The sequence below is a fragment of the Chiloscyllium punctatum genome, chromosome 31, assembly GCF_047496795.1.
Source record: "Chiloscyllium punctatum isolate Juve2018m chromosome 31, sChiPun1.3, whole genome shotgun sequence".
NCBI classification, from domain to species: Eukaryota; Metazoa; Chordata; class Chondrichthyes; order Orectolobiformes; family Hemiscylliidae; genus Chiloscyllium; species Chiloscyllium punctatum.
Genome location: NC_092769.1, coordinates 68,370,803 through 68,397,285, shown reverse-complemented (window position 1 = coordinate 68,397,285; position 26,483 = coordinate 68,370,803). Strand labels below are relative to the sequence as shown.

The 26,483-nt window shown below is 53.7% G+C and overlaps 1 protein-coding gene across 7 annotated transcripts in view; it reads right to left on the bottom strand.

Moving 5' to 3' along the window:
- The window catches only part of LOC140457028 (malate dehydrogenase, cytoplasmic-like), a 37,515-nt gene that overhangs the window by 4,926 nt on the left and 6,106 nt on the right, over nucleotides 1–26,483 (bottom strand). For 3 of the 7 annotated variants that reach the window (XM_072550940.1, XM_072550938.1, XM_072550937.1), the window contains exons 2-7: nucleotides 25,170–25,268; nucleotides 23,941–24,037; nucleotides 17,689–17,864; nucleotides 16,636–16,758; nucleotides 14,681–14,839; nucleotides 13,897–14,001 (exon numbers count right to left, since the gene is read on the bottom strand). In XM_072550940.1, coding sequence (XP_072407041.1) covers nucleotides 13,897–14,001; nucleotides 14,681–14,839; nucleotides 16,636–16,758; nucleotides 17,689–17,864; nucleotides 23,941–24,037; nucleotides 25,170–25,268 — 759 coding nt within the window. Of the gene's footprint in view, nucleotides 1–13,896; nucleotides 14,002–14,680; nucleotides 14,840–16,635; nucleotides 16,759–17,688; nucleotides 17,865–23,940; nucleotides 24,038–25,169; nucleotides 25,269–26,123; nucleotides 26,344–26,483 lie in introns of those variants that run through there. The other 4 variants (XM_072550945.1, XM_072550941.1, XM_072550939.1 and 1 more) reach the window with 3 other exon arrangements.

The window sequence follows — 26,483 nt, the reverse complement described above, 5'->3', positions numbered from 1 at the left end:
GTGAGATTTGAACACACGACCACTAGTTTACAAGACCAGTACTGTAACCGCTGAGCTACAGAGCCTCTGATAGAGCAAATGGTCAATAACAGTGATTAAGAGTGGGGCAGCAATGAGCACGTATGGGTCAACAGAGAGTAAAGTGTAGGGGTTAACAGACAGTGTGGGTCAACACAGTGAGTGTTGGTCAACAGGGAGTGAGTGTGGGTCAACAGAGATGTTGAGTGTCGGTCAACAGGGAGAGAGTGTCGGTCAACAGGGAGTGCGTGTGGATCAACAGTGTGAGTGTGGGTCAACAGAGAGAGTGTGAGTCAATAGGGAGTGAGTGTGGGTCAACGCGGAATGAGTGTGGGTGAACAGGGAGTGAGTGTGAGTCAACAGGGAATGAGTGTGGTTCAACACAGAGTGAGTGTGGGTCAACACAGAGTGAGTGTGGGTCGAGAGAGAGTGTGAGTCAACAGGGAGTGAGTGTGGGTCAAAAGGGAATGAGTGTGGGTCAACAGAGAGTGAGTGTGGGTCAACAGGGAGAGTGCGAGTCAACAGGAAGTGAGTGTGGGTCGACAGGGAATGAGTGGGTGTCAACAGAGAGAGGGTGAGCCAACAGAGAGTGTGTATGGGTCAACAGGGAATGAGTGTGGGTCAACAGGGAGTGTGTGTGGGTCAACAGGGAGTGTGTGTGGGTCAACAGAGAGTGTGTGTGGGTCAACAGGGAGTGTGTGTGGGTCAATAGGGAATGAGTGTTGGTCAACAGAGAGTGTGTGTGGGTCAACAGGGAGAGTGTGTGGGTTAACAGAGACAGTGTGGGTTAAAGGGAGTGAGAGTGGTCAACAGGGAGTGATGCGGGTCAACAGGGAGTGAGTGTGGGTCAATAGGGAATGAGTGTTGGTCATCAGAGAGTGAGTGTGGGTCAACAGGGAGAGAGTGTGGGTCAGGACAGAGTGAGTGTTGGTCATCAGAGAGTGAGTGTGGGTCAATAGGGAATGAGTGTTGGTCAACAGAGAGTGAGTGTGGGTCAACAGGGAGAGAGTGTGGGTTAACAGAGACAGTGTGGGTTAACAGGGAGTGAGAGTGGTCAACAGGGAGTGAGTGCGGGTCAACAGGGAGTGAGTGTTAGTCATCAGAGAGTGAGTGTGGGTCAATAGGGAATGAGTGTTGGTCAAAAGAGAGTGAGTGTGAGTCAACAGGGAGTGAGTGCGGGTCAACAGGGAGTGAGTGTGGGTCAACAGGGACAGTGTGGGTTAACAGGGAATGAGTTGGGTCAACAGAGGCAGTGTGGGTCAACAGGGAGTGTGTGTGGGTCAACAGGGAATGAGTGTGGGTCAAAAGAGACAGTGTGGGTTAACAGGGAATGAGAGTGGTCAACACGGAGTGAGTGTGGGTCAACAGGGAATGGGTGTTGGTCAACAGAGCAAGTGTGAGTCAACAGGGAGTGAGTGTGGGTCAACAGAGAGTGAGTGTGGGTCAACAGGGAGTGAATGTGGGTCAACAGAGAGAGAGTGTGGGTCAACACGGACAGAGTGTGGGTCAACACGGACAGACTGTGGGTCAACAGGCAGTGAGTGTGGGTCAACAGGCAGTGAGTGTCGGTCAACATGGTGTGAGTGTGGGTCAACAGGGAGTGAGTGTGGGTCAACAGGGAGTGTGTGTGGGTCAACAGGGAATGAGTGTGGGTCAACAGAGAGTGAGTGTGGGTCAACAGAGAGTGAGTGGGGGTCAACAGAGAGAGTGTGGGTGAACAGAGAGAGAGTGGGTCAACAGAGAGAGTGTGTGGGTCAACAGAGAGAGTGTGGGTCAACAGGGAGTGATTATGGATAAACAGAGAGTGAGTGTGCGTCAAAAGGGAGTGCATGTGGGTCAATAGAGAGTGAGTGTGGGTCAACAGAGAGTGAGTGTGGGTTAACAGGGAGTGAGTGTGGGTCAACAGGGAGTAAGGGTGGGTCAACAGGGAGTGTGTGTGTGTCAACAGGGAATGAATTTGGGTCAACAGAGAGAGTGTGAGTCAACAGGGAGTGAGTGTGCATCAATGCAGTGAGTGTGGCTTAACAGGGAATGAGTATGGATCAACATGGTTTGAGTGTAGGTCAACAGGGAATGAGTGTGGGTCAACAGAGTGAGTATGGGTCAAAAGAGAGTGTGTGTGAGTCAATAGGGAGTGAATATGGATCAACAGAGAGTGAGCGTGGGTCAACAGAGAGTGAGTGTGGGTCAACAGGGAGTGAGTGTCGGTTAACAGGGAATGAGTGTTGGTCAACAGAGAGAGTGTGAGTCAACAGGGGGTGCGTGTGGGTCAACACAGAGTGAGTGTGGGTCAACAGGGAATGAGTGTGGGTCAACAGAGAGTGAGTGTGGTTCAACAGGGTATGTGTGTGGGTCAACAGAGAGAGTGTGAGTCAACAGGGAGTGTGTGTGGGTCAACAGGGAGTGAGTGTAGGTCAACAGAGAGTGAGTGTGGGTCAACAGGGAGTGAGTGTGGATCAACAGGGAGTGAGTGTGGATCAACAGGGAGTGAGTGTGGATCAACACAGAAAGTGTGGGTCAACAGAGAGTGAGTGTGAGTCAACAGAGAGAGTGTGAGGCAACAGGAAGTGAGTGTGGGTCAACAGAGAGTAAGTGTGGGTCAACACGGAGTGAATGTGGGTCAACAGAGAGAGTGTGAGTCAACAGTGAGTGAGTATGGATCAACAAAGAGTGAGTGTGGGTCAACAGAGAATGAGTATGGGTCAACAGGGAATCAGTGTTAGTCGACAGGGAGTGAATGTGGGTCAACAGAGAGTAAGTGTGGGTCAACAGGGAATAACTGTGGGTCAACAGAGAGAGTGTGAGTCAACAGGGAGTGAGGGTTGGTGAACAGGGAATGAGTGTGGGTCATCAACACAGAAAGTGTGGGTCAACAGAGAGTGTGTGGTTCAACAGGGAGAGAGTGTGGTTCAACAGGGAGTTTGTGTGGGTCAACAGGGAGTGAGTGTTGGTCAACACAGAGAGAGTGTGGGTCAACACGGAGTGAGTGTGGGTCAACACGGAGTGAATGTGGGTCAACAGGGAGTGAGGGTTGGTGAACAGGGAGTGAGTGTGGGTCAACACAGAAAGTGTGGGTCAACAGAGTGTGAGTGTTGGTCAACACAGACAGAGTGTGGGTCAACAGGGAGTGTGTGTGGGTCAACAGGGAGTGAGTATTGGTCAACAGGGAGTGTGGGTCAACACGGAGTGAGTGTGGGTCAACAGAGAGAGTGTGAGTCAACAGGGAATGAGTATGGATCAATAGAGAGTGAGTGTGGGTCAACAGAGAATGAATGTGGGTCAACAGGGAATGAGTATGAGTCAACAGGGAATGAGTGTGGGTGAACAGTGAGTGAGTGTTGGTCAACAGTGAGTGAGTGTGGGTCAACAGGGACTGAGTGTGGGTCAACAGAGAGTGAGTGTGAGTCAACAGAGAGAGTGTGAGGCAACAGGAAGTGAGTGTGGGTCAACAGAGAGTAAGTGTGGGTCAACAGGGAATGACTGTGGGTCAACAGAGAGAGTGTGAGTCAACAGGGAGTGAGGTTGGTGAACAGGGAGTGAGTGTGGGTCATCAACACAGAAAGTGTGGGTCAACAGAGAGTGAGTGTTGGTCAACACAGAGAGAGTGTGGGTCAACACGGAGTGAGTGTGGGTCAACACGGAGTGAATGTGGGTCAACAGAGAGAGTGTAAGGCAACAGTGAGTGAGTATGGAACAACAGAGAGTGAGTGTGGGTCAACAGAGAATGAATGTGGGTCAACAGGGAATGAGTGTGAGTCAACAGGGAATGAGTGTGGTTCAACAGTGCATGAGTGTTGGTCAACAGGGAGTGAGTGTGGATCAACAGGGAGTGTGTGTGGGTCAACAGGGAGTGTGTGTGGGTCAACAGGGAGTGTGTGTGGGTCAACACAGAGTGAGTGTGGGTCAACAGGGAATGAGTGTGGGTCAACAGAGAGATTGTGAGTCAACAGGGAGTGAGTGTGGGTCAACACAGTGAGTGTTGGTCAACACAGTGAGTGTTGGACAACAGGGAATGAGTGTGGGTCAACAGAGAGTGAGTGTGGGTCAACAGAGAGTGAGTGTGGGTCAACAGAGAGTGAGTGTGGGTCAACAGGGAATATGTGTGGGTCAACAGAGAGTGAGTGTGAGTCAACAGGGAGTGTGTGTGGGTCAACAGGGAGTGAGTGTATGTTAACAGAGAGTGAGTGTGGGTCAACAGGGAAAGAGTGTGTGTCAACAGAGACAGTGTGGGTCAACAGGGAGGGGGTGTGCGTCAACAGGGAGTGGGTGTGCGTCAACAGGGAGAGTGTGAGTCAACAGGGAGTGCATGTGGGTCAACACAGAAAGTGTGGGTCAACAGAGAGGGAGTGTGAGTCAACAGGGAGAGAGTGGGTTAACAGGGAATGAGTGTGGGTCAACAGAGAGAGTGTGAGGCAACAGGGAGTGAGGGTTGGTGAACACGGAGTGAGTGTGGGTCAACACAGAAAGTGTGGGTCAACAGAGAGTGAGTGTGGTTCAACAGGGAGAGAGTGTGGGTCAACAGGGAGTGTGTGTGGGTCAATAGGGAGTGAGTGTAGGTCAACAGAGAATGAATGTGGGTCAACAGGGAATGAGTGTGAGTCAACAGGGAATGTGTGTGGGTGAACAGTGAGTGAGTGTTGGTCAACAGTGAGTGAGTGTGGGTCAACAGGGAGTGAGTGTGGGTCAACAGGGAGTGAGTGTAGGTCAACAGAGAGTGAGTGTGGATCAACAGGGAGTGAGTGTGGGTCAACACAGAAAGTGTGGGTCAACAGAGAGTGAGTGTGAGTCAACAGGGAGAGAGTGTGGGTTAACAGGGAATGAGTGTGGGTCAACAGAGAGAGTGTGAGGCAACAGGAAGTGAGTGTGGGTCAAAAGAGAGTAAGTGTGGGTCAACAGGGAATGACTGTGGGTCAACAGAGAGAGTGTGAGTCAACAGGGAGTGAGGGTTGGTGAACAGGGAGTGAGTGTGGGTCATCAACACAGAAAGTGTGGGTCAACAGAGAGTGAGTGTTGGTCAACACAGACAGAATGTGGGTCAACAGGGAGTGTGTGTGGGTCAACAGGGAGTGTGGGTCAACAGGGAATGACTGTGGGTCAACAGAGAGAGTGTGAGTCAACAGGGAGTGAGAGTTGGTGAACAGGGAGTGAGTGTGGGTCAACACAGAAAGTGTGGGTCAACAGAGAGTGAGTGTTGGTCAACACAGAGAGAGTGTGGGTCAACACAGAGAGAGTGTGGGTCAACATAGAGAGAGTGTGGGTCAACACGGATGAGTGTGGGTCAACAGAAAGTGAATGTGGGTCAACAGAGAGAGTGTGAGTCAACAGTGAGTGAGTATGGATCAACAGAGAGTGAGTGTGGGTCAACAGAGAATGAGTATGGGTCAACAGGGAATCAGTGTGAGTCGACAGGGAGTGAATGTGGGTCAACAGAGAGAGTGTGAGTCAACAGGGAGTGAGTGTGGGTCAACAGGGACAGTGTGGGTTAACAGTGAATGAGTTGGGTCAACAGAGGCAGTGTGGGTCAACAGGGAGTGTGTGTGGGTCAACAGGGAATGAGTGTGGGTCAAAAGAGACAGTGTGGGTTAACAGGGAATGAGAGTGGTCAACACGGAGTGAGTGTGGGTCAACAGGGAATGGGTGTTGGTCAACAGAGCAAGTGTGAGTCAACAGGGAGTGAGTGTGGGTCAACAGAGAGTGAGTGTGGGTCAACAGGGAGTGAATGTGGGTCAACAGAGAGAGAGTGTGGGTCAACACGGACAGAGTGTGGGTCAACACGGACAGTCTGTGGGTCAACAGGCAGTGAGTGTCGGTCAACATGGTGTGAGTGTGGGTCAACAGGGAGTGAGTGTGGGTCAACAGGGAGTGTGTGTGGGTCAACAGGGAATGAGTGTGGGTCAACAGAGAGTGAGTGTGGGTCAACAGAGAGTGAGTGGGGGTCAACAGAGAGAGTGTGGGTGAACAGAGAGAGTGTGGGTCAACAGAGAGAGTGTGTGGGTCAACAGAGAGAGTGTGGGTCAACAGGGAGTGATTATGGATAAACAGAGAGTGAGTGTGCGTCAAAAGGGAGTGCATGTGGGTCAACAGAGAGTGAGTGTGGGTCAACAGAGAGTGAGTGTGGGTTAACAGGGAGTGAGTGTGGGTCAACAGGGAGTAAGGGTGGGTCAACAGGGAGTGTGTGTGTGTCAACAGGGAATGAATTTGGGTCAACAGAGAGAGTGTGAGTCAACAGGGAGTGAGTGTGCATCAACGCAGTGAGTGTGGGTTAGCAGGGAATGAGTATGGATCAACATGGTTTGAGTGTAGGTCAACAGGGAATGAGTGTGGGTCAACAGAGTGAGTATGGGTCAAAAGAGAGTGTGTGTGAGTCAATAGGGAGTGAATATGGATCAACAGAGAGTGAGCGTGGGTCAACAGAGAGTGAGTGTGGGTCAACAGGGAGTGAGTGTCGGTTAACAGGGAATGAGTGTTGGTCAACAGAGAGAGTGTGAGTCAACAGGGGGTGCGTGTGGGTCAACAGAGAGTGAGTGTGGATCAACAGGGAATGTGTGTGGGTCAACAGAGAGAGTGTGAGTCAACAGGGAGTGTGTGTGGGTCAACAGGGAGTGAGTGTAGGTCAACAGAGAGTGAGTGTGGGTCAACAGGGAGTGAGTGTGGGTCAACAGGGAGTGAGTGTGGATCAACAGGGAGTGAGTGTGGATCAACACAGAAAGTGTGGGTCAACAGAGAGTGAGTGTGAGTCAACAGAGAGAGTGTGAGGCAACAGGAAGTGAGTGTGGGTCAACAGAGAGTAAGTGTGGGTCAACAGGGAATGACTGTGGGTCAACAGAGAGAGTGTGAGTCAACAGGGAGTGAGGTTGGTGAACAGGGAGTGAGTGTGGGTCATCAACACAGAAAGTGTGGGTCAACAGAGAGTGAGTGTGGTTCAACAGGGAGAGAGTGTGGGTCAACAGGGAGTGAGTGTTGGTCAACACAGAGAGAGTGTGGGTCAACACGGAGTGAGTGTGGGTCAACACGGAGTGAATGTGGGTCAACAGAGAGAGTGTAAGTCAACAGTGAGTGAGTATGGAACAACAGAGAGTGAGTGTGGGTCAACAGAGAATGAGTATGGGTCAACAGGGAATGAGTGTGAGTCAACAGGGAGTGAATGTGGATCAACAGAGAGAGTGTGAGTCAACAGGGAATGAGTATGGATCAATAGAGAGTGAGTGTGGGTCAACAGAGAATGAATGTGGGTCAACAGGGAATGAGTGTGAGTCAACAGGGAATGAGTGTGGGTCAACAGTGCATGAGTGTTGGTCAACAGGGAGTGAGTGTGGGTCAACAGGGAGTGCGTGTGGGTCAACAGGGAGTGCGTGTGGGTCAACAGGGAGTGCGTGTGGGTCAACAGGGAATGAGTGTGGGTCAACAGAGAGATTGTGAGTCAACAGGGAGTGAGTGTGGGTCAACACAGTGAGTGTTGGTCAACACAGTGAGTGTTGGTCAACAGGGAATGAGTGTGGGTCAACAGAGAGTGAGTGTGGGTCAACAGGGAATGTGTGTGGGTCAACAGGGAGTGAGTGTATGTTAACAGAGAGTGAGTGTGGGTCAACAGGGAATGAGTGTGTGTCAACAGAGACAGTGTGGGTCAACAGGGAGGGGGTGTGCGTCAACAGGGAGTGGGTGTGCGTCAACAGGGAGAGTGTGAGTCAACAGGGAGTGCATGTGGGTCAACACAGAAAGTGTGGGTCAACAGAGAGTGAGTGTGAGTCAACAGGGAGAGAGTGGGTTAACAGGGAATGAGTGTGGGTCAACAGAGAGATTGTGAGGCAACAGGGAGTGAGGGTTGGTGAACAGGGAGTGAGTGTGGGTCAACACAGAAAGTGTGGGTCAACAGAGAGTGAGTGTGGTTCAACAGGGAGAGAGTGTGGGTCAACAGGGAGAGAGTGTGGGTCAACAGGGAGTGTGTGTGGGTCAACAGGGAGTGAGTGTAGGTCAACAGAGAGTGAGTGTAGGTCAACAGGGAGGGAGGGTGGATCAACAGGGAGTGAGTGTGGATCAACAGGGAGTGAGTGTGGGTCAACACAGAAAGTGTGGGTCAACAGAGAGTGAGTGTGAGTCAACAGGGAGAGAGTGTGGGTTAACAGGGAATGAGTGTGGGTCAACAGAGAGAGTGTGAGGCAACAGGAAGTGAGTGTGGGTCAACAGAGAGTAAGTGTGGGTCAACAGGGAATGACTGTGGGTCAACAGAGCAAGTGTGAGTCAACAGGGAGTGAGTGTGGGTCAACAGAGAGTGAGTGTGGGTCAACAGGGAGTGAATGTGGGTCAACAGAGAGAGAGTGTGGGTCAACACGGACAGAGTGTGGGTCAACACGGACAGTCTGTGGGTCAACAGGCAGTGAGTGTGGGTCAACAGGCAGTGAGTGTCGGTCAACATGGTGTGAGTGTGGGTCAACAGGGAGTGAGTGTGGGTCAACAGGGAGTGTGTGTGGGTCAACAGGGAATGAGTGTGGGTCAACAGAGAGTGAGTGTGGGTCAACAGAGAGTGAGTGGGGGTCAACAGAGAGAGTGTGGGTGAACAGAGAGAGTGTGGGTCAACAGAGAGAGTGTGTGGGTCAACAGAGAGAGTGTGGGTCAACAGGGAGTGATTATGGATAAACAGAGAGTGAGTGTGCGTCAAAAGGGAGTGCATGTGGGTCAACAGAGAGTGAGTGTGGGTCAACAGAGAGTGAGTGTGGGTTAACAGGGAGTGAGTGTGGGTCAACAGGGAGTAAGGGTGGGTCAACAGGGAGTGTGTGTGTGTCAACAGGGAATGAATTTGGGTCAACAGAGAGAGTGTGAGTCAACAGGGAGTGAGTGTGCATCAACGCAGTGAGTGTGGGTTAACAGGGAATGAGTATGGATCAACATGGTTTGAGTGTAGGTCAACAGGGAATGAGTGTGGGTCAACAGAGTGAGTATGGGTCAAAAGAGAGTGTGTGTGAGTCAATAGGGAGTGAATATGGATCAACAGAGAGTGAGCGTGGGTCAACAGAGAGTGAGTGTGGGTCAACAGGGAGTGAGTGTCGGTTAACAGGGAATGAGTGTTGGTCAACAGAGAGAGTGTGAGTCAACAGGGGGTGCGTGTGGGTCAACAGAGAGTGAGTGTGGATCAACAGGGAATGTGTGTGGGTCAACAGGGAGTGAGTGTGGGTCAACAGGGAGTGAGTGTGGATCAACAGGGAGTGAGTGTGGATCAACACAGAAAGTGTGGGTCAACAGAGAGTGAGTGTGAGTCAACAGAGAGAGTGTGAGGCAACAGGAAGTGAGTGTGGGTCAACAGAGAGTAAGTGTGGGTCAACAGGGAATGACTGTGGGTCAACAGAGAGAGTGTGAGTCAACAGGGAGTGAGGTTGGTGAACAGGGAGTGAGTGTGGGTCATCAACACAGAAAGTGTGGGTCAACAGAGAGTGAGTGTGGTTCAACAGGGAGAGAGTGTGGGTCAACAGGGAGTGAGTGTTGGTCAACACAGAGAGAGTGTGGGTCAACACGGAGTGAGTGTGGGTCAACACGGAGTGAATGTGGGTCAACAGAGAGAGTGTAAGTCAACAGTGAGTGAGTATGGAACAACAGAGAGTGAGTGTGGGTCAACAGAGAATGAGTATGGGTCAACAGGGAATGAGTGTGAGTCAACAGGGAGTGAATGTGGATCAACAGAGAGAGTGTGAGTCAACAGGGAATGAGTATGGATCAATAGAGAGTGAGTGTGGGTCAACAGAGAATGAATGTGGGTCAACAGGGAATGAGTGTGAGTCAACAGGGAATGAGTGTGGGTCAACAGTGCATGAGTGTTGGTCAACAGGGAGTGAGTGTGGGTCAACAGGGAGTGCGTGTGGGTCAACAGGGAGTGAGTGTGGGTCAACAGGGAATGAGTGTGGGTCAACAGAGAGATTGTGAGTCAACAGGGAGTGAGTGTGGGTCAACACAGTGAGTGTTGGTCAACACAGTGAGTGTTGGTCAACAGGGAATGAGTGTGGGTCAACAGAGAGTGAGTGTGGGTCAACAGGGAATGTGTGTGGGTCAACAGGGAGTGAGTGTATGTTAACAGAGAGTGAGTGTGGGTCAACAGGGAATGAGTGTGTGTCAACAGAGACAGTGTGGGTCAACAGGGAGGGGGTGTGCGTCAACAGGGAGTGGGTGTGCGTCAACAGGGAGAGTGTGAGTCAACAGGGAGTGCATGTGGGTCAACACAGAAAGTGTGGGTCAACAGAGAGGGAGTGTGAGTCAACAGGGAGAGAGTGGGTTAACAGGGAATGAGTGTGGGTCAACAGAGAGAGTGTGAGGCAACAGGGAGTGAGGGTTGGTGAACAGGGAGTGAGTGTGGGTCAACACAGAAAGTGTGGGTCAACAGAGAGTGAGTGTGGTTCAACAGGGAGAGAGTGTGGGTCAACAGGGAGAGAGTGTGGGTCAACAGGGAGTGTGTGTGGGTCAACAGGGAGTGAGTGTAGGTCAACAGAGAGTGAGTGTAGGTCAACAGGGAGGGAGGGTGGATCAACAGGGAGTGAGTGTGGATCAACAGGGAGTGAGTGTGGGTCAACACAGAAAGTGTGGGTCAACAGAGAGTGAGTGTGAGTCAACAGGGAGAGAGTGTGGGTTAACAGGGAATGAGTGTGGGTCAACAGAGAGAGTGTGAGGCAACAGGAAGTGAGTGTGGGTCAACAGAGAGTAAGTGTGGGTCAACAGGGAATGACTGTGGGTCAACAGAGAGAGTGTGAGTCAACAGGGAGTGAGGGTTGGTGAACAGGGAGTGAGTGTGGGTCATCAACACAGAAAGTGTGGGTCAACAGAGAGTGAGTGTTGGTCAACACAGACAGAGTGTGGGTCAACAGGGAGTGTGTGTGGGTCAACAGGGAGTGAGTATTGGTCAACAGGGAGTGTGGGTCAACAGGGAATGACTGTGGGTCAACAGAGAGAGTGTGAGTCAACAGGGAGTGAGGGTTGGTGAACAGGGAGTGAGTGTGGGTCAACAGGGAGTGAGTGTGGATCAACAGGGAGTGAGTGTTGGTCAACACAGAAAGTGTGGGTCAACAGAGAGTGAGTGTGAGTCAACAGGGAGAGAGTGTGGGTTAACAGGGAATGAGTGTGGGTCAACAGAGAGAGTGTGAGGCAACAGGAAGTGAGTGTGGGTCAACAGAGAGTAAGTGTGGGTCAACAGGGAATGACTGTGGGTCAACAGAGAGAGTGTGAGTCAACAGGGAGTGAGGGTTGATGAACAGGGAGTGAGTGTGGGTCATCAACACAGAAAGTGTGGGTCAACAGAGAGTGTGTGGTTCAACAGGGAGAGAGTGTGGTTCAACAGGGAGAGAGTGTGGGTCAACAGGGAGTGTGTGTGGGTCAACAGGGAGTGAGTGTTGGTCAACACAGAGAGAGTGTGGGTCAACACGGAGTGAGTGTGGGTCAACAGGGAATGACTGTGGGTCAACAGAGAGAGTGTGAGTCAACAGGGAGTGAGGGTTGGTGAACAGGGAGTGAGTGTGGGTCAACACAGAAAGTGTGGGTCAACAGAGTGTGAGTGTTGGTCAACACAGACAGAGTGTGGGTCAACAGGGAGTGTGTGTGGGTCAACAGGGAGTGAGTATTGGTCAACAGGGAGTGTGGGTCAACACGGAGTGAGTGTGGGTCAACAGAGAGAGTGTGAGTCAACAGGGAATGAGTATGGATCAATAGAGAGTGAGTGTGGGTCAACAGAGAATGAATGTGGGTCAACAGGGAATGAGTATGAGTCAACAGGGAATGAGTGTGGGTGAACAGTGAGTGAGTGTTGGTCAATAGTGAGTGAGTGTGGGTCAACAGGGACTGAGTGTGGGTCAACAGGGAGTGAGTGTGCGTCAACATGGAGTGGGTGTGCGTCAACAGGGAGAGTGTGAGTCAACAGGGAGTGCGTGTGGGTCAACAGAGAGAGTGCGAGTCAAAAGAGAGTGTGCATGGGTCAACAGGGAGTGAGTGTGGGTTAACAGGCAGTGTGGGTCAACAGGCAGATAGTGTGGGTCAACAGGGAGTGAGTATGGGTCAACAGAGAGTGTGTGTGGGTCAACAGGGAGTACGTGTGGGTCAACAGAGAGTGAGTGTGGGTCAACAGGGAATGAGTGTGGGTCATCAGGGAATGAGTGTGGGTGAACAGAGAGTGAGAGTCAACAAGGAGTGCGTGTGGGTCCACACAGAGAGAGTGTGGGTCAACAGAGAGTGAGTGTGGGTCAACAGAGATAGTGTGGGTTAACAGACAGTGTGTGTGGGTCAAAAGGGAGTGAGTGTGGGTCAAAAGGGAATAAGTGGGTCAACAGGGAATGAGTGTGGGTCAACAGAGAGTGAGTGTGGGTTAACAGGGAGTGAGTGTGGGTCAACAGGGAATGAGTGTTGGTCAACAGAGAGTGTGAGAATCAACAGGGAGTGCGTGTGGGTCAACAGAGAGTGCGTGTGGGTCAACAGGGAGTGAGTGTGGGTCAACAGGTAGTGAGTGTGGGTCAACAGGTAGTGTGTGTGGGTCAACAGGGAATGAGTGTTGGTCAACAGAGAGTGTGAGAATCAACAGGGAGTGAGTATGGGTCAACAGAGAGTGAGTGGGTTAACAGGGAGTGCGTGTGGGTCAACAGGGGAGAGAGTGTGGGTCAACAGGGAGAGAGTGTGGCTCAACAGAGAATGAATGTGGGTCAACAGAGAATGAGTGTGGGTCAACAGGGAGTGAATGTGGGTCAACAGGGAGTGATAGTGGGTTAACAGGGAGAGAGTGTGGGTCAACAGGGAGATAGTGTGGGTCAACAGGGAGATAGTGTGGGTCAACAGAGAGTGATAGTGGGTTAACAGGGAGTGTGGGTCAACAGAGACAGTTTGGGTCAACAGGGAGAGAGTGTGGGTCAACGGGAAGAGAGGTGGGCTTTTGCCCAAAATGTCGATTTCAAAGCTCCTCGGATGCTGCCTGAACTGCTGTGCTCTTCCAGCACCACTAATCCAGGGAGAGAGTGTGGGTCAACAGGGAATGGGTGTGGGCCGAAGTGGGTGAGAATGAGCAATTACTGACAGAACATGGGCCAAGATGAGTGAGTGTGTACCAGTGGTGAACAAGTGTGTGCACGTAGTGAGCAGGTGTGGATGCATAATCAGTATGTATGGCACACAAGTGAATGTGGGCCAATAGCGAATCAGTATGGGCCAGTGATGCGCTAGCATTGGCACATAGTGTTGGCTGCTGTAAGAGGCGCAATTATTTATGAGGAGCACCTCCTGCTTCTCAGATCACAGGGTGGATGCCAGCAGATGGCCACTGAAATTCCCCGTACATAGGTCGGTATTACCACTACTCATGTTACCCAAATCCCATCGTTGGTGGCATCACTGACCCCACATATTGTGCTCCGACCATTCCCCTCTCCCTACTGCGCCCTCCTGTAGTTGACCAAGATTACAGCGATGCTCTTACATGGAATGTCGAGTCAGCAGACCTTGCCCCCCCCACCCCCCCATCCCCCCATCCCCCCATCCATCAGACACCCACACACCCCGACCCCACCGTCACCCCTTTGGCCCTCTTGAGCCTTGCTGCACGTGTGTTTTGAAACTTCAGGAGACGGGGAAAGTGAGGGGGACGAGCTCAGGCCTTGGAGGGCACATCGATGAATCCAGAGTCGCCACTGGCCCAGAAGCCTCATTCCTGATGAAGGGCTTATGCCCGAAACGCCGACTCGCCTGCTCCTTGGATGCCGCCTGACTGGCTGTGCTTTTCCAGCAACACCCTCTTCGACTCTGATTGCACGCAATGTCAATCCAAGGGAGGATGTCATTGGTCATCACATCTACTGGTCTCTGATTCCCCCTTACCCCCACCCCTTCCTCTATACCATCAACATCATCCCTCTCTACCCAACTTACCTCAGGTGTTCCAGACCACAGCGCCCGCAGGTGGTCACAGATGGCACTGGCGACCGACATAGTACAGCCTGTCCATACCGCAGTTTCCCTTTGCTGCTGGAATGCCTGAGGAGGGAGAATGAAAGAGAGAGTGACAGATAGACAGAGAGGCGGCACGGTGGCTCAGTGGTTAGCACTGCTGCCTCATGGCACCAGGGACCCAGGTTCGATTCCACCTTTGGGTGACTGTCTGGGTGGAGTTTGCATTTTCTCCCCCTGTGTCTGTGTGGGGTTTCCTCCGGGTGCTCCGGTTTCCTCCCACAGTCCAAAGGTGTGCAGGTTAGGGTGGATTGGCCGTGCTGAATTGTCCCATAGTGCCCAGGGATGTGCAGGTTAGGTTGGATTGGCCGTGCTAAATTGTCCCGTAGTGTCCAGGGATGTGCAGGTTAGGGTGGATTGGCCGTGCTAAATTGTCCCATAGTGCCCAGGGATGTGCAGGTTAGGGTGGATTGGCCGTGCTAAATTGTCCCGTAGTGTCCAGGGATGTGCAGGTTAGGGTGGATTGGCCGTGCTAAATTGTCCCATAGTGCCCAGGGATGTGTAGGTTTGGTGCATTAATCACAGATAAATATAGGCTCGGAGGGTAGGGGGGATGGGTTTGGGTGGGTTCCTCTTCGGAGGGTCAGTGTGGAGTTGTTGGCTTGTAGGGCCTGGTTTCCCACTGTAGGGATTCTCCGACTCTTCGCAGGTCAGTTATCGAGGGAGGCATCCGGCGCCATGAACTGGGGAAGGAAACATCACTCACCAGCCTGTCGGCGCCCCTCAGGGCCTGGTGCAGCCCAGCCGGGCGGGAGTCACACGTGACCGAGGCATGCTCGATGTCGGGGAGCTGCGTGCCGGAAGGTGCGCCCCAGACGATCACATTGCGCACGGTTCCTGCGCCCACCCCCAGGGTAAGGGCCAGCTGCAACCGGGGAGTGAGACAATACGGTCAGCGTATGAACCCGGAGCTGGGGGGGGTGGGGGAGCTGAGGCTGATGCAACCAAAACTCCACCTCCCACCCCAATCCTCACCACCCCCGATCAGCCTCCTGGAGATCTCAAACCCTCGCCAACCCTCCAGGCATATATCTGACCTGATCTGCCCTGTGCCTCCCCTACCATCCTTTCTTTGTAAGCTGCTCTGACTAAGGAAATCCCCGCCTGTGATAATGTCACCACTGGCGCTTTCACTGAGACCCTGAGATCTCACCAGCATCCCTCAGCCCCTCGTAGCCCTACGATCAGCCGGATCCCGCACTCCCTTATCTTTGTCACCTTCTCCAACCCTGGATGTCACGCGTCCTCTTCCCTCTCCATGAGACCCACCCCCCCTCCCCCCCCCCCCCCCAACCCCCCAGCTCTCAGAACATCCCCCTGGAATTTTACAGGCTTCCACCGACAATGCCCGAACCCTGCAACCTGCCAAACATCCTTCCTATCTCTCAGAGCTTCCGCCAGCCCTCCCACAACCCCCCAACATCACAGCCACATGCTATCTCTGTAACCCGCAGCAAACCCTGTGGACACACGAGACCTCAATACTTCCCTATCTTCAGAACCCCCTGAGAAATCCTTCCCTCTGATAGCTCGCGCCCTCTCTCTAATTGTGTAATACGCCCCACAGGAGAAAGTGAGGCCTGCAGATGCTGGAGATCAGAGCTGAAAAATGTGTTGCTGGAAAAGCGCAGCAGGTCAGGCAGCAGCCAAGGAGCACGAGAATCGACGTTTCGGGCATGAGCCCTTCTTCAGGAATCTGAAGAACACACCCCACAGTACACCAACAGCACAATCTTAGCCTCCACCCCCTCCCAGTCACTGGACCTCCTCGATCCCTACAAACCACAAACCCACCTCCACCAAGACCTCCATGCTCCCAGTCTCTTGAGCAGCCTGATTCCTATCGCTCCGACTCCCTGAGCCCTCAAGCTCTGGAATTCCCCTTCGAAACGTCCCCATCCCTCTCTCCCTCCCCACCCTCCCTTGTTCCTCCTCCATCTCTCTCTTGCCCCTCCCTCTTCCTCCATCTCTCTTTCATCTCTCCCTCTCCCTCTCTCCTCCCTCCCTCTGTCTCTCACAACCCCTGTCCCTCCTCCCTCCCACTCCCTCTCCTCTCCCTTCCCCTCCCACCTCCTCCCGCCCCCCCCCATCAGTCTCTCCTCCCTCTCCCCCGTCCCTCTACTCCTCCCTCTCTCTCTCTCCCCCCACAACTCCCCCCAACTTTGTGTCTCCCCCCTGACCCTCCTCTCTCTCTCTCTCTCCTTCACCCTCCCTTCCCTCCCCACTCCTCCCCCTCCCTCCCTGTCCATCTTTCTCCCTCATCCTCCCTCTCACTTCCCCCTTTCCTCTCTCTTGCCCTTTGCCTCTCCCTCTCTCTCAAATCCCTCCCCCAACACTCTCTCTCTCTCTCTCCCTCTATCTCTCCACCACTTCCCTCTCTCCCACCCTCTCTCCGTCCTCTTTTAACCTTTCTGCAGAGCGATCTCTTCGTCTGGGCTTTGGATACGACTGTCCCTAATGACCTCCGAGGCGGTCTCGGTCTCTGCCCATCCCCCGAGCTGGGAGCATGTGCAGGCGTGAGCTTGTTCATGTTTAGGTGTCAGGGTTGGCGTGGCCCCGGGGTCAGAGGGTTGGGGGGGGGGGGGGGGGGGGGAAGGGAGGGAAAAAAAAGGAAACAGGAAAAGGCTCTTCATGTGAGCCCCCTCTCCCGATGGTACGTACCCGGGACTGAGCTCGGTTCTGACTCAGCCGCGTCAGGCAGGAGAAGTTCTCCGGTGGGATGGAGGGGGCTGACGTCATGGCGATGAGGCAGTTGGTGTTGGCTGGGCTGCCCACCACCAGCACCTGCAGCAACGAGAGAGAGAGGGGGGCAGCTTGGGTGATGGGCTCTCTTGGACAAACAGGCTGCACTGTCCTGCCAGAACTGTTGGAGAGGTTCCACCTGACCCAGCTAGACTGACCAGGATTCAAACAGTTAGCTCCTCGTTTTTGGCCAGCAGGGGTATGACGGGCTGAACAGCCTTTTTCCTGTGCTGTGGGATCACTACCAGTGGACAGTGAAGAAGGTGTTTGGTAAGGATTGGTGGTCTCTCAGTACTGGCCCACTGACAGTGCGGCGCTCCCTCAGTACTGACCCTCCGACAGTGCGGCACTCCCTCAGTACTGACCCTCCGACAGTGCCGCACTCCCTCAGTACTGACCCTCCGACAGTGCAGCACTCCCTCAGTACTGACCCTCCGACAGTGCGGCACTCCCTCAGTACTGACCCTCCGACAGTGCGGCACTCCCTCAGTACTGACCCTCCGACAGTGCGGCACTCCCTCAGCACTGACCCTCCGACAGTGCAGCACTCCCTCAGCACTGACCCTCCGACAGTGCGGCACTCCCTCAGCACTGACCCTCCGACAGTGCGGCGCTCCCTCAGTACTGACCCTCCGACAGTGCGGCACTCCCTCAGTACTGACCCTCCGACAGTGCGGCACTCCCTCAGCACTGACCCTGCGACAGTGCTCCACTCCCTCAGCACTGACTCTCCGACAGTGCGGCACTCCATCCCACAAACAGCTGTTCCAATAGATGAGAGCGCTGTACGATTAAGCCAAGGCTGACACCACAGTCCAGCAGCCACAGGGTTGGGCTGGCCTGGGTGACACCCCTCACTGACAATTAAATACTTCAACACGTCATGCTGCAACCCAGTCATCTGCAGCTTAGTGAGGAAGGGGGTGGCTATGAATTGATACTGATAAACTGTGAGGAATTTCTAATCTTTACCTTGACAGTCTTCTTGGCATAGGTGTCTAAGGCCTTCCCCTGGGATCTGAATATTCGAACATTACACTTGAATTGGTCGTCCCACTCCATGTCCTTTGCCCTGGGAGTTGCTCCAAGCAGAATCGCAACATCCACATCCATAAAGGCCACCTCGGCACGGTCTGTCACTGTCACACCTGCAGGAAACAGGCCCCGGGCTAGTCAGGTTTGATTTGCCCACCACCAGAACCAACAAACAGCGAGACATGAATGAAACACAAACGGAGAGGGCTGGAGAACCTCAGCAGGTCGTATAGAGACCCCTAGAGTCGTAGCAGGCCAGCTGTCCCCACGGTTCCGCAAAGACCCTCTGAAGATCATCCTACCCACTCCCCTACTCTATCCCTGGACCTCTGCATTTCCCTGGGCACTATGGGACAATTTAGCATGGCCAATCCACCCTAACCTGCACATCCCTGGGCACTATGGGACAATTTAGCACGGCCAATCCACCCTAACCTGCACCTCCCTGGACACTATGGGACAATTTAGCACGGCCAATCCACCCTAACCTGCACATCCCTGGGCACTATGGGACAATTTAGCACGGCCAATCCACCCTAACCTGCACATCCCTGGGCACTATGGGACAATTTAGCACGGCCAATCCACCCTAACCTACACATCCCTGGGCACTATGGGACAATTTAGCACGGCCAATCCACCCTAACCTGCACATCCCTGGGCACTATGGGACAATTTAGCACGGCCAATCCACCCTAACCTACACATCCCTGGGCACTATGGGACAATTTAGCACGGCCAATCCACCCTAACCTACACATCCCTGGGCACTATGGGACAATTTAGCACGGCCAATCCACCCTAACCTGCACATCCCTGGGCACTATAGGACAATTTAGCACGGCCAATCCACCCTAACCTGCACATCCCTGGGCACTATGGGACAATTTAGCACGGCCAATCCACCCTAACCTGCACATCCCTGGGCACTATAGGACAATTTAGCACGGCCAATCCACCCTAACCTGCACATCCTTGGACACGATGGAACAATTTAGCACGGCCAATCCACCCTAACCTGCACATCCCTGGGCACTATGGGACAATTTAGAATGGCCAATCCACCCTAACCTGCACATCCTTGGACACGATGGAACAATTTAGCACGGCCAATCCACCCTAACCTGCACATCCCTGGGCACTATGGGACAATTTAGCACGGCCAATCCACCCTAACCTGCACATCCCTGGGCACTATGGGACAATTTAGCACGGCCAATCCACCCTAACCTGCACATCCCTGGGCACTATGGGACAATTTAGCACGGCCAATCCACCCTAACCTGCGCATCCCTGGACACTATGGGACAATTTAGTGCGGCCAATCCACGCTAACCTGCACATCCCTGGGCACTATGGGACAATTTAGCATGGCCAATCCACCCTAACCTGCACATCCTTGGACACTATGGGACAACTTAGCATGGCCAATCCACCCTAACCTGCACATCACTGGGCACTATGGGACAATTTAGCATGGCCAATCCACCCTAACCTACACATCCCTGGGCACTATGGGACAATTTAGCACGGCCAATCTACCCTAACCTGCACATCCCTGGACACGATGGAACAATTTAGCACGGCCAATCCACCCTAACCTGCACATCCCTGGGCACTATGGGACAATTTAGCACGGCCAATCCACCCTAACCTGCACATCCCTGGGCACTATGGGACAATTTAGCATGGCCAATCCACCCTAACCTGCACATCCTTGGACACGATGGAACAATTTAGCACGGCCAATCCACCCTAACCTGCACATCCTTGGACACGATGGAACAATTTAGCACGGCCAATCCACCCTAACCTGCACATCCCTGGGCACTATGGGACAATTTAGCACGGCCAATCCACCCTAACCTGCACATCCCTGGGCACTATGGGTCAATTTAGCACGGCCAATCCACCCTAACCTGCACATCCCTGGGCACTATGGGGCAATTTAGCACGGCCAATCCACCCTAACCTGCACATCCCTGGGCACTATGGGGCAATTTAGCATGGCCAATCCACCCTAACCTGCACATCCCTGGGCACTATGGGGCAATTTAGCACGGCCAATCCACCCTAACCTGCCCATCCCTGGGCACTATGGGAGAATTTAGCACGGCCAATCCACCCTAACCTGCACATCCCTGGACACTATGGGACAATTTAGCACGGCCAATCCACCCTAACCTGCACATCCCTGGACACTATGGGAGAATTTAGCACGGCCAATCCACCCTAACCTGCACATCCCCGGGCACTATGGGACAATTTAGCACGGCCAATCCACCCTAACCTGCCCATCCCTGGGCACTATGGGAGAATTTAGCACGGCCAATCCACCCTAACCTGCACATCCCTGGACACTGTGGGACAATTTAGCACGGCCAATCCACCCTAACCTGCACATCCCTGGACACTATGGGAGAATTTAGCACGGCCAATCCACCCTAACCTGCACATCCTTGGACACGATGGAACAATTTAGCACGGCCAATCCACCCTAACCTGCACATCCCTGGGCACTATGGGACAATTTAGCATGGCCAATCCACCCTAACCTGCACATCCCTGGGCACTATGGGTCAATTTAGCACGGCCAATCCACCCTAACCTGCACATCCCTGGGCACTATGGGACAATTTAGCACGGCCAATCCACCCTGACCTGCACATCCCTGGACACTATGGGACAATTTAGCACGGCCAATCCACCCTAACCTGCACATCCCTGGGCACTATGGGGCAATTTAGCACGGCCAATCCACCCTAACCTGCACATCCTTGGACACGATGGAACAATTTAGCACGGCCAATCCACCCTAACCTGCACATCCCTGGGCACTATGGGACAATTTAGCACAGCCAATCCACCCTAACCTACACATCCTTGGGCACTATGGGACAATTTAGCACGGCCAATCCACCCTAACCTACACATCCTTGGACACGATGGAACAATTTAGCACGGCCAATCCACCCTAACCTACACATCCTTGGGCACTATGGGACAATTTAGCACGGCCAATCCACCCTAACCTGCACATCCCTGGGCACTATGGGTCAATTTAGCACGGCCAATCCACCCTAACCTGCACATCCCTGGGCACTATGGGACAATTTAGCACGGCCAATCCACCCTAACCTGCACATCCCTGGGCACTATGGGACAATTTAGCACGGCCAATCCACCCTAACCTGCACATCCCTGGGCACTATGGGACAATTTAGCATGGCCAATCCACCCTAACCTGCCCATCTTTGGACTGTGGGAGGAAACCAGATCACCCGGAGGAAATCCACGCAGACAAGGGGAGAGTATGTCCACCTCCACACAGACAGTTGCCCAAGGCTGGTATTGAACCCGGGTCCATGGCGCCGTGCCACCTGATCTGGCAGCATCTCTGCAGGGAGTCTGGTGACCCTCTGTCAATCTTCAGAAATGACAAAGTCGTCTGAGATACCCCCGTTCCTTTGTGGCTACCCACTTTGATCTCGAAGCTTCTGTTCTCTGCTGCAGGGTGGACCCAGATACTCAATCTCTTGCTGCGTCGGGACAACTGCAGTGGCAACGTCGATACAATGGCACAGTCTGCCAGTTGATGGCTTCTTTCCTAAACTCTGTATTCCAACCCATTCCAAATACTTGGCAATAGTCTATCCCACAGTCCTGAACAGGGGAAACACGACTCAAGACGATCATCCTGCATTTTTCTCTCCACAGATCTTGCCTGACCTGAAAGTTTCTATTTTCAGTTCTCCAGTATCTGCAGGGCATTTTTCTTTGCAAGGTGCTGAAGTATTGCGAAAAAGATGACTCGTGCGAGTCACAGGAAAAACATGCCTGCTCTGCTTTCAAAGTCAGCCTTGTAATCTGTTACACCCACTCAACAACAAGCAAGGTCTGGGTTTAACTTCACACACAAAACCAACACCTCTGACAGTGCGGCACTCCCTCAGCACTGACTCTCCGACAGTGCGGCACTCCCTCAGTACTGACCCTCCGACAGTGTGGCACTCCCTCAGCACTGACTCTCCGACAGTGCGGCACTCCCTCAGCACTGACCCTCCGACAGTGCGGCACTCCCTCAGCACTGACCCTCTGACAGTGCAGCCCTCCCACAGTACTGACCCTCCGACAGTGCAGCACTCCCTCAGTACTGACTCTCCGACAGTGCGGCACTCCCTCAGCACTGACCCTCCGACAGTGCAGCACTCCCTCAGTACTGACCCTCCGACAGTGCAGCACTCCCTCAGTACTGACTCTCCGACAGTGCGGCACTCCCTCAGCACTGACCCTCCGACAGTGCAGCACTCCCTCAGTACTGACTCTCCGACAGTGCGGCACTCCCTCAGCACTGACCCTCCCACAGTGCAGCACTCCCTCAGCACTGACTCTCCGACAGTGCGGCACTCCCTCAGTACTGACCCTCCGACAGTGCGGCACTCCCTCAGTACTGACCCTCTGACAGTGTGGTGCTCCCTCAGTACTGATCCTCCGACAGTGCGGTGCTCCCTCAGTACTGATCCTCCGACAGTGCGGTGCTCCCTCAGTACTGACCCTCCGACAGTGTGGCGCTCCCTCAGTACTGACCATCCGACAGTGTGGTGCTCCCTCAGTACTGATCCTCCGACAGTGCGGTGCTCCCTCAGTACTGACCCTCCGACAGTGCGGCACTCCCTCAGTACTGACCCTCTGACAGTGCGGCACTCCCTCAGTACTGACCCTCCGACAGTGCGGCACTCCCTCAGTACTGACCCTCCGACAGTGCGGCACTCCCTCAGTACTGACCCTCCAACAGTGCTGCACTCCCTCAGTACTGACCCTCCGACAGTCCGGCACTCCCTCAGCACTGACCCTCCGACAGTGCGGCACTCCCTCAGTACTGACCCTCCGACAGTGCGGCACTCCCTCAGCACTGACCCTCTGACAGTGCAGCACTCCCTCAGCACTGACTCTCCGACAGTGCGGCACTCCCTCAGTACTGACCCTCCGACAGTGCGGCACTCCCTCAGTACTGACCCTCCGACAGTGTGGTGCTCCCTCAGTACTGATCCTCCGACAGTGCGGTGCTCCCTCAGTACTGACCCTCCGACAGTGTGGCACTCCCTCAGTACTGATCCTCCGACAGTGCGGTGCTCCCTCAGTACTGACCCTCCGACAGTGTGGCACTCCCTCAGTACTGACCATCCGACAGTGCGGCACTCCCTCAGTACTGACCCTCCGACAGTGCGGTGCTCCCTCAGTACTGATCCTCCGACAGTGCGGTGCTCCCTCAGTACTGACCCTCCGACAGTGCGGCACTCCCTCAGTACTGACCCTCCGACAGTGCGGCACTCCATCAGTACTGACCCTCCAACAGTGCGGTGCTCCCTCAGCACTGACCCTCCGACAGTGCGGCGCTCCCTCAGTACTGACCCTCCGACAGTGCGGCGCTCCCTCAATACTGACCCTCCGACAGTGGGGCGCTCCCTCAGTACTGACCCTCCGAAAGTGGGGCGCTCCCTCAGTACTGACCCTCCAACAGTGCGGCGCTCCCTCAGCACTGACCCTCCAACAGTGCGGTGCTCCCTCAGTACTGACCCTCCGACAGTGCAGCACTCCCTCAGTACTGACCCTCCGACAGTGTGGCCCTCCCTCAGTACTGACCCTCCGACAGTGCAGCACTCCCTCAGTACTGACCCTCCGACAGTGGGGCGGTCCCTCAGTACTGACCCTCCGACAGTGGGGCGGTCCCTCAGTACTGACCCTTCGACAGTGCGGCACTCCCTCAGTTCTGACCCTCCGACAGTGGGGCGCTCCCTCAGTACTGACCCTCCAACAGTGCGGCGCTCCCTCAGCACTGACCCTCGAACAGTGCGGCACTCCCTCAGCACTGACCCTCCGACAGTGCGGCACTCCCTCAGCACTGACCCTCCGACAGTGTGGCACTCCCTCAGCACTGACCCTCGAACAGTGCGGCACTCCCTCAGCACTGACCCTCCGACAGTGCGGCACTCCCTCAGTACTGACCCGGGAATGAGGTGGGACGGATCGTGAGAGGAATCTCGTGTGGAGCCGAACCTGCAGCTCTGAGCCAATGTGCCTCGTGACCTGTTTGTGCACTGTCCACACATAATGAGTGAACAGACAGATCATTTTCCATACCTTCACGTCGTGTTTTGATATCTCAGCACTGGTCATTTGTCTTGTTACCTTGGAGAAGTACGAAAGCACAGTCCTGTAGCTCCATGGCGACCCCGGTCAGCACAGCCAACATTGAGGGGAAGTCCATCAGAACCAGAAACACCGGCTACAAGAGAAACAAAAGTGTGACATTCAGCCGGGGAGAACCAACAGGCAAACTCCAAAACAAGATGAGGGGACTCGGGCCTTCGAAGCTGCATCCCTATTCAAGGGCTGATCTGATTGGCCCACATTCCTGCCAGAACCCAACTGAGGGTTAGCAAGGTTTCCCCAAATACTCTGTGGACGAAACATTTTCTTCTTACCTTTGCTTTGATTGGTCTACAGAAAACGTTCAACCTGTTGACCATTTACAAGGAGGAGCCCTGCCCTGTCCAGTGTATCAGCTTGACCATGATTTGGAATACCTTGATGAGATCTCCTCTCAGCTCCCCACACACACACACACCCACACTGAATCTGGGGCGGTGGCTCAGTGGTTAGCACTGCAGCCTCACAGCGCCAGGGACCAGGGCTCGATTCCAGTCTCGGGTGACTGTCTGTGCGGAGTTTGCATGTTCTCCCCGTGTCTGTGTGGGGTTTCCTCCCACAATCCAAAGGTGTGCAGGTTAGGGTAGACTGGCCGTGCTAAATTGTCCCAACGTGTCCAGGGATGTGCAGGTTAGGGTGGATTGGCCGTGCTAAATTGTCCCAACGTGTCCAGGGATGTGCAGGTTAGGGTGGATTGGCCGTGCTAAATTGTCCCATAGTGCCCAGGGATGTGCAGGTTAGGGTGGATTGGCCGTGCTAAATTGTCCCATAGTGTCCAGGGATGTGCAGGTTAGGGTGGATTGGCCGTGCTAAATTGTCCCATAGTGCCCAGGGATGCGCAGGTTAGGGTGGATTGGCCGTGCTAAATTGTCCCATAGTGCCCAGGGATGTGCAGGTTAGGGTGGATTGGCCGTGCTAAATTGTCCCATAGTTTCCAGGGATGCGCAGGTTCGGGTGGACTGGCCGTGCTAAATTGTCCCATAGTTTCCAGGGATGTGCAGGTTAGGGTGGATTGGCCATGCTAAATTGTCCCATAGTGCCCAGGGATGTGCAGGTTAGGTGCTTAGTCAGGGGAAATGTGGAGGAATGGGTCTGGGTGGGTTACTCTTTGGAGGGTTGGTGTGGAGGCGAAGGGCCTGTTTCCACACCATGGGGATTCTATATTTTTTTAAAATCCTCTCGAGTGGCCTGTGCTGGTTGTGGTGTACCTGCTGATTCCCGAACACCTCTCCGTTGGCTATCCTGTCGAGCAGGGAGTAGGCAAGCGGACCAGCAGCCCTTGTCACCAACACCTTCAGCGGGAGAGCCTGCAATGAGGTTTGGAGAAGAGATAGTGTATCATTACCGGCGAGGTCATAGCAACGGTCACCCAAGCCTTGGTCTGCCCTCCCACCGCGAACGTGTCACACTAACTAGCCACCCTTGAAGCAGGACAAACGTTCCCGTCCTCCATGGCATCTTCGATACCCCTTCTTCTCATTGACTTTCCCTCTCCGATCTGGGACCACTTTTTGGTAACACCCTAAGTCCTCGAGAGCAGACGTAGGCCACTCAGCCCATTGTGTCCTGCTCTGCTGTTCTTCGAAGTCATGACCGATCTGACAATCCTCAGCTCCACTTTCCTGAGTTTTCCCCTCGATTTCCCTTCCCGATTAATAAACTCTCACAGCCTGGAATACCGCCTCATGGCTCCACACTCGGCAGTCCTCTGCGGTAAAGAATTCTACAGGCTCGAGTAGGTTAGGTTTATTTTCGTTAGAAAAAAGGAGATTGAGGGGGGAACCTGACTGAGGTTTACAAAATCATGCAGGGTATGGACAGGGTGGATCGAGATAAGTTTTTTTCCCCCCAGAGTGAGGGGTTCAATAACGAGAGGTCACGCATTCAAGGTGAGAGGTGAAAAGTTTAAGGGGGTTACACGCGGTAAGTACTTCACACAGAGGGTGGTGGGCGTTTGGAACGTGTTTCCAGCAGAGCTGGTAGAGGCAGGCACGGTAGATTCGTGACTGTACAGATGCATGAGTAGGTGGGGAGCAGAGGGAAACAGATGCTTAGGAATTGACCGACAGGTTTCGACAGTACTTTTGGATCGGCTCGGGCTTGGAGGGCCGAAGGGCCTGTTGCTGGGCTGGACATTTTCCTTGTTCTTTGTATTCACTCACCTCTGACTGAAAAATTCCTCCTCGTCTCTGTCTCCAGGGTAGGGGATGGTGTCACTGATAAACTATTAATCCAGAGACCCATGTAATGTTCTGGGGACCTGCGTTCGAATCCCACCATGGTAAACTTGAATTCAATACTAATCTGGGAACTAAGAATTGAATGATGATCATGAAGTCACTGTCGACTGTCAGGAACCATCTGGCTCACCGATGCCCTTTGGGGAAGGAAATCTGCCATCCTTACCTGGTCTGGCCTACAGCAATGCTGTTGACTCTTACCCGCCCTCTGGGCCATTAGGGCAATAAATGCTGGCCTAGCTAGTGACGTCCTTGAGAACGAATAAACTAACAAAAAAAAAA